An 11,554-nucleotide genomic window follows, 5' to 3' on the forward strand; every position below is an offset into this window, starting at 1 on the left:
AGACGCAGAGACCCCCGCCGCGCCCGGGGGGTGCGCCGCGGCCTGGGCGCGGGCCCCGCTGAGGGCGAGGCCTTCGCTCCCCGCGCGCCCTCCCTCCCGCTGCCGCGCCCAGAGCACCTTTCCCAGGCCGAGCGCCCGCTTGGAGCAGGTCCAGCTCCTGCCCAGAAAGCGCCAATAAAATGGGAAAGCGCGCAATTGATTGATAATACATTTTACAAGAAAAAAAATAAAGGAGATAAACTGTTGAGGCCTCACAAATGCGCCTGCCTGTATCCAAAGTACCCGAACTTTCGGAAAGACCAGGCCTGGAGGGAGGGCCCAGGAGGGCTCCTGCGGGCGCTTCCAGGGGAGGCGAGGTCCCCCGAGGGGGGTTCCGGGAGGGGCTGCCGTGCTCCCCGCCAGGCACCGGGTGCACCCCCGCCGTGCCCCCCGCCCGTGCACCCCGACAGTGCACCCCGGCCGTGCACTCCGGTCGTGCACCCTGGCCGTGCACCCTGACAGTGCACCCCGGCAGTGCACCCCGGCGGTGCACCCTGGCCATGCCCCCCGACAGTGCACCCCAACCGTGCACCTCGGCGGTGCACCCCGGCCGTGTACCCCGGCCGTGCACCCCGGCCGTGCAGCCCGACAGTGAACCCCAGCAGTGCACCCCGGCCGTGCACCCCGACAGTGCACCCCGGCAGTGCCCCCCCGGCCGTGCCCCCCGACAGTGCACCCCGACCGTGCACCCCGGCCGTGCACCCCGGCCGTGCACCCCGACAGTGCACCCCGGCAGTGCACCCCGGCCGTGCCCCCCGGCAGTGCACCCCGACGTCCCTGGGCTGCCCCGCCTCGGGCCCGGCCTCCGGACCGGCGGGGGGAAGGCGCAGGCCGTTGGCGGACCCGAGAGCGGCTCCCGGCCACGGCGGCGGACTCCTCCGAAAAGGGTAGAGTCTAATTGACTTATTAAATGTCGAGGCAATCAGGCAGCTCCTGTTTTAATAGCCGAAGATCTACATTTAGACAAAAACAGAGCTGAGTTCCTGGTAAAGGCGTTTCTTCTCATCCTGTCACAAGTGACAGGAACGGAGGGAAACAGACTGAGCGAGAGAAGGGGGAGGGGCAGGCCGAGGGGGGCGGGTGGCGAGGACGGGGGCGGGCCAGGGGGCGAGGGGAGAGCCGGGGGGCGGGGGGCGGGCCGGGGGGCGCAGGGAGAGACGGGAGGAGGCGGAGGGGGGGTGTCTGACGAAGATCCGCACGGGGGTACGAACACTCGAGCGGCTTCTAATTAAAGCCCCGCGCGGAGCCCTCGGGGACCCGCCTGACGTCGGCGCGCGCGGGGATAAGAGGCGGCCACGCGTCCAGCGCCCGGTGCGGCCGAGCGGGTCTGCGCGTCCGCTCGCCGGGTCGCCGCGGGGCATGGAGTAGCGGGCGCGGGGTCAGAGCCGGGACGGACGCCGGACGGACGCCGGACGGACGCCGGACGGACGCCGGGACAGACGCCGGAGGACGCGCGTGGCTCCGGGGCGCGGGGACAGGTAACCCGGCCGGGCCCCGACGCGCAGGTGGACTCGCTGGCGGCGCCGGGAAGGTGTGGGCCGGGCTCCCTCCCCGAGGGCTGGGGGTTTCTAGAACCCGACGCTCCGGGCGGCTGGAGCGGGGGTCCCGGCACCGAGACTCATCGTCTGGGTTCGGGGACGCCCGGCCGGGAGGAGGGGGCGACCGCCACACAAAGGCGCTGCTGAAAACTCGGGCGCGGCCCCCACTCGCTGGAGGGCGAGGCGCTGCCGGGTCCGGAGGACCCCCTCCCGCGGGCCGAGCCATCCCGGGGCCCCCCTGCCTCCCCTCCGGCGCCGCGTGGTTTCAGAGGTTAAGAAAGTTGTGCCGACGTCTCGCGCCGAGAAGTGCAAGCGGATGTGCCGTTTCTCCCCAAAGTTGGGAGGGCCGGTGCGGGGGCGGGACGCGGGCGGGGGGCGGTGCCCCGAGGCTCGGCTCGCGGCACCTCCGCGGCGGGGCCTCCGCGGGTCCCGGGGACGCCGCGTCCCAGCCACCGCCGCAGGCTCCCTTCCGCGCGGGGTCCCGGGGGCCGCGGCCTCAGCCGGCGCTGCCTGCCCGTCCCCCCCCCCCGGCCCCCCCATCCGCCGCCGCCCGCCGACCTTCCTCCCCGTCTCCCCGCGCCCCTGCAGCGAGCCGAGCTCCCTCCCGCCGAGCGAGCGCAGGATGCGCGGGCCCGGGCGCCCCCTGCTCCTGGGGCTGCTGCTGGTGCTGGGCGCGGCGGGGCCCGGGGTCGCGGAGCCCCGGGAGGCGGCCGACGGGCCGACGCTGCTGCGGCTGGTGGTGGAGCTCCTGCAGGAGCTCAGGAAGTCCCAGCAGGGCGAGTCCAAGAGGCTGCAGCTCGCGGGCCCGCGCGGCGACAGCCTGGGCCGCAGGGACGCGGACTCGGCGCTGGACCCCGCGGAGCAGAGAGTGGGTGAGTGCCCCCGCCCCCGGCCCGCACCCCCGCGCGTCCGTCTCGGGGGACACCGGATCCGTGTTCTCTCGGAAATAGAACTGTCTCTGAGGAAACATATACATCTGAACAAGATAAAACCATTTCTATTGTTTGGGGGGAAACCAGGCAATATGTTTTTATAAGAAGAAAGTAGGAGTTCGGTAAAGGACGCCCGGCGTGTAACTCACCCTCCGAACTCCGCTTCCAAGGCCGGGAGCTCTGGCACCGAACTGTCATCTGTTATTCTGGAAATGGAAATATTTTCAGCAAAGCACTTTCAACCGAGACAGAAATGCTTCAGAGCGGCCCCCTCCCCTCGCGCCCCCTCTGCCCCGGGCAGAGCCTTCCCAGAGTGGCTGCCCCAAGGGAAATTTCCAGAGAAAGCATGCAAGCTTTTAATGCTTCCATGACACAATTAGGTCAAATGTGATAAGGTCAGTTTTATACAGGCTGACATTCAGGAGACGCGTAAGCCTTGCAAGTGAGTAAGGTTCGTAGGAAACGTTCCCTCCTCAGATGAGTATTTGTGATAAAACAAAGTGCAGCCACACGCAGTCGTAGCAAAGTCACTACCCGGAGCAAATGAGTGAGACATGGTTAACAGGTGACTGAAAAATCAGACCCGAAGCCTGGACGCAGAAAGTGTCACTGGGAGCATCACTAGCTCCAGAGTGAAGCCTGAGAGCTGTCCTTCCCTGGGAACTTCACTTTTTATCTTACAAACCAAGTAAATGTCTGTTTCCAGCCTTTGTAACAGGTGGTTTTGAAAGCATTTAGTCCTTTCTCTAAATATATACCTAGAAAAAGAGAAGTTTTATGACACTTTTTTGTTGTTGCTGTTTGAAGGATTGGGTTTTCGTTTTAGAACTTTGAGGGCTTGTGGGATTTGATTCCCAAGCTCTCCAAAATGAAAATGTCTACAGCGATTTCCATATTGGAAGCTAACTGCCAACACACACACACTCCTCCTTCAACCTATAACTTTCTGGTCACTGCTTTCCATAGGGGCAGAGACCAGACAAATAATATTGAAGCTTTGTGAATACTTAATACTTTATCTGAAGAAAAATATGTCCCTGATTACAGGTCTTCACATTGCGTCATGTGAACAGTCAGTCAAGGGGGCTCCAGTCCGCTTTATTTAGTGTGATGTAACCCGGCTAATGCAGTTTCCAACAACTTTCTTCAGCTGTCTCTTAGATCACATGAAAAAAAAAATGCTTCTCTCAAGCAATGCCATAATTAACTTCTTTCCCTTCAAACAGAAATTGTTCCTCGAGATCTAAGGATGAAAGACAAGTTTCTAAAACATCTGACAGGTGAGTCTCCTCATTCCTTCACCTGTGCCCAGTCCCAGGCATCCTGCGGGCCCTCACAGTACGCTTCTTCCATGTTCCAGGTCCTCTTTATTTCAGCCCAAAGTGCAGCAAACACTTCCACAGACTGTACCACAACACCAGAGACTGCACCATCCCTGCATGTAAGTGACAGCGTCCGGACTGGGTGGGGAAAACCAGCATACGCAGATGTGATTCTCATGTCCTTCTACTTATACAGACCCCTCCTTCTAAGTCTCCTGCTTGCTAATATATTTTCCCTATTAACTATGGAGTTAGGGGTTAGGGTGGCCAGACCACAGGAGAAGGTCACTGTGTTCTGTAGCAGCTAGTGCCAGAGGGAAGATTATTTACATTCACTGGATTTAATCACCTCTTGGAATGGGCTGGACTCTTCCATTCACATTCTTGTTTTGTTCATGAATTCTGGAGTGATGTCTGTACCTATTGAGTTATCTACTCAATATGACAAACAAGCGCTAAGATGACTAGGCTGGAGTTCTGTGCTCTGGGGTGTAAGGAATCCGTGGACCTGGACCACCCTGACTAAAGACTTCCTCGTTTCCATTAGTAATTACAACCTCATTACCTGAGGACTTTATTGCTGTTTCAGACTCCCGCGCTCTTGGCCGGCCTCATCCCTAATCCAAAACTGGCGAGCTCCTGTCTCAATGCAGTGCCCAGCTATATAGTTTTCTGATTGTTCATCCGTGACAAAACACATTTTATTTCTCCAAAAGTGGTTACTAGTGCTCTTCACAAAACAGATAATGATGACAGGTGACTTATTAGCTACCGTGACATCTTTTTTTTTTTTTTTTTTTTGTAGGGACTGAACCTTTCATTTCATGTAAGGCTCACAGGAGGAAAGTGGTGCAGACACACCAGCTCTCTTACTAGCTGCTTTCAGAAACTATCCAGAGAGTATCTAGACTATCCAGACCACACTTTCCTGCCCTGCCTTCAAGAAACAAAACGTGAAAAAATAAGCCACTTTACATTCAGTGGAAGGTTTTTCCGCTTAGGCAGCAAAGTTGTGCCCGACAACATGTGGGGAGGTCCCATCTAGGCGCGATTGACACCAGGAAGACCAGGAGCCCCACCTGGTCTTCCCAGCCGCGGGAAGCTCCCTGTTAAAGTGGCCGCACAGTGGCCCTCACGGGGCTCAGCCGAGGCCAGCAGCACGCATGTTCCACGGAGCTCTGATTTTTATTTTTCAATCCCTGCCTCCGTCCACCCTCTCTCTTCCATGCCATAGGCAGCTGGCACATGTTCCTTTCCTGTTTCCTTCCTCTGAAATGGAATCACCTTCTGTTTGAGAGTTATTAATTATTTTGGGGACCAGAAAACCTTCTTATTTTTATTGTGTACATGTGTATATATTTTTATACTAAACACCATCTTAATAGGATCACAGTTTCTAAATTTGAAGATGATCTTTGGGGTCATCACTCCTAATCTTTTCATTTATGGATGAGGAAGCAGACAACATGCTTCAATTGCTTGTGCACTGACACGCAGACATCACCCGCTTGACTCGAGGACACCGTGTCTCTTTTTGCTCAGAGTAACTCGGTTGCATCACACCTCCTCTCAGGCCCAGGAGGCCTGAAGTCCTCAGACGTGTGCACTGGGAGAGTGGGCGTGGCTTCCACCTCTCTCTGCCCTCATAGCGCTGGAGAACCGAATCCTGGGAGGTCAGGGCTGAAAGGAGCCAGAGCCTTCTTACTCAAAGTGTGGTCCCAAGGTGGGGTTCTTTGGCAAGGCAGAGCATGAAGTCTCTCCAGACTGCGCTTTCACAGGACCCCCAGATTATTTTAGGGTTGGAGGACATGTTGGGTCGGTGGGGTGGGGCGGGGCGGGGGAAGGGTGGTGGTCAACTTCACGGCCTCTAGATGTGCTGCAAAAGGAAGGGCTTACCTTGAGCTCACACAACGCTGAATTCACGTGTGCTCTATTTAGGAGAACTGCATCCTAAATGATTTGGTGTGATAGGGAAGAGGAAGAAAATGCCAGGAATCCAGAGGACCCAGCCTCCAGCTGTTAGACCTTTTTTTATTTCTTTGAGAACCAACTATTAGGTCCTCTATATATTTAAGAGCCACATTTTTAGGGGTAGGGGTTAGCTGTTCATCTAACACATTGTGCAAATTCACTGTTGTCTATTTACTGGTATATCAGAATTTTAGTTAAGAGTATGAACTCCTCCATTTTTAAGTAGGATTTTGAGACTCTTGAGAAGTAAAGTTTAGTAATTTATAAACTGCTGGAGCTTTTCCCCAGAACTTCCAGCTGAGGAAATCCCATGATGGCCACGATCACTAAACCTCACTTGGGTTCTCTGAGGTAGCACCCATGGAATACTTTAGCAGGAAATTAAGTGAGATATCATGGAGAATCAGTCTATACTCAGAAATTAGCTTACTGCTTCCTTTCGTTATCCAACCCAGGCCTTTCTGCTCTGTTACTTGATTGTTGACTCATTGTCTTTAAGTAAGAGGGTTTAGTGTATGATCAGCCCACATGGGGACCCCGCCTGCATATGCCTGGAAAGTCCGTTGTACGGGGCACGGGACTGTCTGCTAGGCAGCAAAACCAAAGCCGTTCTGATGAGCACAGGAGCCACTGAGGAGAGAAAATGGGCAGAAGATTCTGTGTCTGCTCCTCCCACACAGCTTCCAGTTACATTATTTGTCCCCTGACCTGTGACACAAAAGCCTCTGAACTACCATAAAGTATTAACTCAACAACTTAGAGCCCATGATTTCAGATGACAGTCTCTATATCACTTCTAGGGAATTCAAAATATTTTAAAAAATGGCTTTAGCAGTTGATATACTTGTTAAACAAAATGCTCTAAGAGTTGTTGACGTAACTGACAAAGGTCTGTGGTTTATTTTCATTACAGACTATAAAAGATGTGCCAGGCTTCTTACCCGGCTGGCCGTCAGTCCAATGTGCATGGAGGGATAAGGTAAGCTGACCATAGATTCACTGGCACACACACCAAAGACCCGAGTCTCGTTCGTGACGTGAAAAATTCATGGGAGTTTAGAAACACTCACTCTTTGACCAAAGTAGCCTTACTTTGAATAAAGCTGACGTAACACTCAAAGTATCTCCAAATAATGGCCATCACTGTAAGGTACCCCGCCACCTGCACACAGTACCGCAGGCAGCTGTTGCAAAATATCCCTGTGAGGGCTCAGTTGGCAGAGTGTGTGTTAATTTGAAACAAAACCCATTAGTAGACTAATTTCAGCACGTGATTTGGTGCATAAAATAGGATACATATCTAAAATCATGCCTGCTCACTTTTAGGCTTTCACTCATTCACTTACACTCATAAATGAGTATATGACTAACCATATCCATGCAGCTTTTATAGACATATCTGGCAAATGTGTGAGTTGGAGCCTATCATCATGCCAGTTAGCTTGTAAGGAATAGCCAAGAATAGCTATCGTCTTTATATGTTTCTTTCATAGCCTCCAGTGGTAAAAATGTAAACGCACATCGAGAATTTATGAACTAAATTTTTTACCTTGGCCTCTTGAGGGCTGATGTGCAACATGCAACACCGGCTATCAGCCAGACAGATGGCTGAGAGGTTTTATTTTCCTGACACAAATGCCATGGATTTCGGTCACAAAATGGTAATTTCAGAATCTCATATTTACCATGTGACTTGTATGTGCTGGGAACGGCCGGATGCCAAGCCTACCCGCACAGGAGGGACCCGCTTCTGGTCCTCACGTGGCTGTTCCTAGTTTATCTGCTGTCCAGAAACATTATTAAAAAAAGGGATAGGATATTGTGTTTGTCCAGGGGTTCCCCTCATTTGTCTCATGTGAGTGGATGAGGGGGTCCTGCTCTTTCACACACGGACATGCTCCCTGGGCAAAAGCCGGTGGTGATAAATTAACGGCCAGACAGTGCAGAGGGGCTGAGCCAAACCTCGCAGCCGGGACTGGCCACGCAGGCATGGCCAGTGCCAGCCTTGGCACCGTGTTCTCTCCGTCGTAAGTCCCACTGGTAACGAGAGGAGCCACATGGGGGTTCGGTGAAGCATGTGGTCAAGTGGGGGATTACGAGACCACATTTTGTGTGGGTTCATTGAAACTTGTGTGGCACCTTTTATTTGGGGAGAAGGAAAAGCATGGTTTTTAATGCCAAAGCTGAGAAATGTCATGCCCTAACTTGACCTCCACCTTCACTTGCCGTTTGAGTCCTCTCTGGTTTCTTACACTGCCTACAAGGCACACAGAAAAGGCTTCTTTTTAAAGCAATGAATGGACTCTCCTGTCTCTCCAGGTGGTACTCTCTAGAAGAGGTTACGTGTAATCTCTCTTCATAGTTCCCTTTCTTCATCAACGTTTCCAGAGATGAGCCAGGCACATCCTTGGAAAACAACTTCCATTTACTTAGAGGCAGGGAGACCAAATGCCCTATGGCCATCTAGTCAGGCTACTTGCTCCCTGTCTCCACGCCCCTTAACTGACCACCTGCTCCCCCACAGTTGGTTGCTTCCAGAGGGGCAGCAAGGTGGGCTTTCCAGAGCAAGAATGACCATCATTACCTAGGGACGTATGTTGGTACGGAATTAGTACTGGGTGTGGTTCTACTTCTGCATCGGTCCCGGATGGGCACATCAGGGTTTTGGATACTCATGGCAATGCAAAAAAGAAAGGAAGTCCTGGCAGGTGGAGCAGACGTGGCCTTGGGAAAGGTGCTGATGGTTAATGCACTTCCCCACCCTGACCCAGCAAGTCAGAGTCTGCCTGGATGGCGGAGCAAGGGGAGACAAGAATGGGGTGTGCCCACCAGTGTTATGCCCAAAGCCACCGTGCCCAGCTGTCACACTTGTCACAGCTGTAACTGTTCATTTTGGTCAAGAAGTGGGTGAAGTTTAAAAAACACAGACATTTCTGCTGTGTTTCTCAAATCAACTATAATGATTTCCTAACGTTTTTAAAGACTAATTTCTTCTAATTCCAGAAGTTTTAAACATCAATAGCAGACTCCCCACTGGTTGGTCACAACACGTAGACATGAGGGCCCTGCGGGTTGGGTGAGGACATCAGTGAGGCGTCTGCAGGGCAGAGCACACGCAGCACTCGCACACGCAGCACTCGCACACGAACACATCTTCTCCTGGCTAGCACAGCCACCCTGGTGTGGAGGAAGCGGTGTCCAGACACCGGTCTTCTGCTGCCCTTACAGCCGCACAGGACGGGACACAGCTGCAGAACGGGATTCCTCTTCTGGCTCCAGACCGTAGCCTTGTCTTCTCCAAGCTGAGCCTCAAAGCAGCCAATGTATACAGGGTGTGAGCACAGGGACTCTTCACGTTTGTGAGCTGAGCTGAGCACAAACCCTTCTTTCGGAAGCTCATTAACTGATCCCCTCCAGCCAACAAGTAATTATAGATTCCCGGCTACTCTCCCTTGTAGTCAAGAGATCCACTCAGACGTCTTACGCACACACCTCATTACGTAAGGCTGCAGCCCAGGGAAATTAGAAGCCTGAGCTCTGGAATATTTCCAAAGAAATGTCATTTTGAGTAACAAGTACCTAGTGCAGTCTACAAAATGCAGTCTGGTTTTAGTAACTCTGAAGCTTACCATTATTTTTTAAATTAAATTAATGGCATGGAGTGCTAGGAAAAGGAGTTTGTTCTTGGTTATAGGTTTTGCAAATGCTCCTGAAGACGGAAGTGTAAAGGCCAATCGGCTATTTCTCAGGATTGCCACAAACTGTAAATCAATGTGGCCTGAATTACTGAGGACTTGACAACACACACATCAGGGGTAAGGGCTGGCTGTCTTGACTTTAATAAGCATTTGGTTGTATTTAGGAAGATTCTCACTCCTTTAGCATAGTGAGCGTGTAACAACTGTGGGACCTGGTTACTTTCAATAAAATGGACTATGCTTTTTGGAACAGAGAGAAATGTACATGCAGACTGTGATCCCTTGTGTTTACAAACACATTATGTTACATAATTCAACATCTATCTAGGTCTTCTAGAAGTGGTAAGTGTGAATGGTTATATGAAACCAAATGTTTTTCAGCTGTGGGCAGAGCAGCAGAGGACCCACAGCCCATGAACCATGAGAAGTGCCTTGGAGACCAGCAGGGAACAGAACCTACTACCTTCATGAACACGTCCCCTTGTGAACAAGAGATTTATTTTTGCAGACAGACTCTTCCATACTTCCTTTAACTTGAGTTTTGTATGTTGTTGACACTGTTGGCAGATAAATATTCAGTAAATCAGCGTACCTGATGGTAAAAATACTTGCCACTCATGATCTTGGAAAAAAGAATGCTCCACATTTGATGGGTAGTGCTACAAAATGACAGAGAAAGTGATTTCATTTACTTAATTAGGTGAAATCTCAAAGAATATTTCTTTAGAAACATAAACAGAATCTGAAACTATATTTTCATATAGCATATGGTATGATTTAATATTTTTATTACTTTTACAGTTAAATTCCCAGAGTATTATTTGGAATTCCAGAAAAACCCACAAAAAACCTTGTCATGTTTTGGAGACAGTGGAGTGTAAAGCTGTGAACATACCCAGGCTAATTTCACTTGTCCTTTGTACAATAAATGTAACATAGTATCCAGATATTGTGCAATATGTAAATACTGTAAATGTTGAAACAAGTAATAAACAAAGTGTTTATTATAATGAAGTCTTAAAAGTGACTTTTTAAAAAAATTTTTTTAAGGTTTTTATTCATTTCTGAGAGAGAGAGAGAGAGAGAGAGAGAGAGAGAGACAGCGCGAGCAGGGGAGGGTCAGACAGAGAGGGAGACACAGAATCTGAAACAGGCTCCAGGCTCTGAGCTGTCAGCACAGAGCCCGACACGGGGCTCAAACCCACGAACCACGAGATCATGACCTGAGCTGAAGTCGGACGCTTAACTGACTGAGCCCCCCAGGCGCCCCAAAAGTGACTCTTCACTTCTAACAAGTTCACTGGGTGGGAATTCATGATTTACAGACCTATGAAGAGATCCTAACACTGGCAGGAATGACATGGAATACAAAAGGTAGGAATAAATGAAATGGGAAGGCTAAAGATTCTTGGAAGGGACAACTAAATTGACTTTTTTTTTTAAAAGAGATGCTACCATAGGGCTGTGGTATGTCTCAAGTTACAGCCTGATAGGGTGATGAATATTTAAATGAGAGGCACCAGTTACTTCTAGCGTGACATCGTCGTCATGAAAACACTAAGAGATAAGACTTCCTCTTACCTAGATTTTTACAGGTGATCTATTTTGAACAAAAGATTGCATCCAACTTAAGACAACTGAGGTCTTGGGGCACCTGGGTGGCTCAGTTGGTTAAGCGTCTGACTTCGGCTCAGGTCATGATCTCACGGTTCGTGGGTTCAAGCCCTGCGTCAGGCTCTGTGCTGACAGCTCAGAGCCTAGAGCTGCTTCAGATTCTGTGTCTCCCTCTCTCTCTGACCCTCCCATGCTCACGCTGTCTCTCTCTCTCAGAAATAAATAAAACATTAAGACAACTAAGGTCAGCAGTGAGTTTCCCTGTTCACATGGCCCCTCCTCTGGAGATAGCCATAAGGACCAAGTAGACATGTGTCATGGGATGTCTGAGGTCCAGATTTAAGACACGTACACAAACAGTATAGAAAACAAACTATAGGGATTCATTCATGATCACGAAGGAACAGGGTGTGAAATTAGAGACTGTTCAGCAACTACTG

The 11,554-nt window shown here is 51.3% G+C and overlaps 1 protein-coding gene across 1 annotated transcript; it reads left to right on the top strand.

The window, feature by feature from the left end:
- Positions 1-2,199: 2,199 nt before the first annotated feature.
- Positions 2,200-10,456, top strand: ALKAL2 (ALK and LTK ligand 2). Its single transcript, XM_039256015.1, has 5 exons — positions 2,200-2,449; positions 3,736-3,789; positions 3,870-3,950; positions 6,716-6,781; positions 9,882-10,456. The coding sequence occupies exons 1-4, from the start codon at positions 2,200-2,202 to the stop codon at positions 6,778-6,780; spliced, it is 450 nt and encodes a 149-aa protein (XP_039111946.1). The 3' UTR covers position 6,781; positions 9,882-10,456.
- Positions 10,457-11,554: the final 1,098 nt, after the last annotated feature.

The sequence above is a fragment of the Hyaena hyaena genome, unplaced genomic scaffold (genome assembly GCF_003009895.1).
Source record: "Hyaena hyaena isolate Hyena2069 unplaced genomic scaffold, ASM300989v1 scaffold_552, whole genome shotgun sequence".
NCBI classification, from domain to species: Eukaryota; Metazoa; Chordata; class Mammalia; order Carnivora; family Hyaenidae; genus Hyaena; species Hyaena hyaena.

Excerpts from the sequence above, each read along its gene's own strand:
- ALKAL2 (XM_039256015.1), top strand. The coding sequence starts at position 2,200 with ATGCGCGGGCCCGGGCGCCCCCTGCTCCTGGGGCTGCTGCTGGTGCTG. Across the intron at positions 2,450-3,735 it reads CCCCGCGGAGCAGAGAGTGG|AAATTGTTCCTCGAGATCTA; the intron begins GTGAGTGCCCCC and ends CCCTTCAAACAG. Across the intron at positions 3,790-3,869 it reads GTTTCTAAAACATCTGACAG|GTCCTCTTTATTTCAGCCCA; the intron begins GTGAGTCTCCTC and ends TCCATGTTCCAG.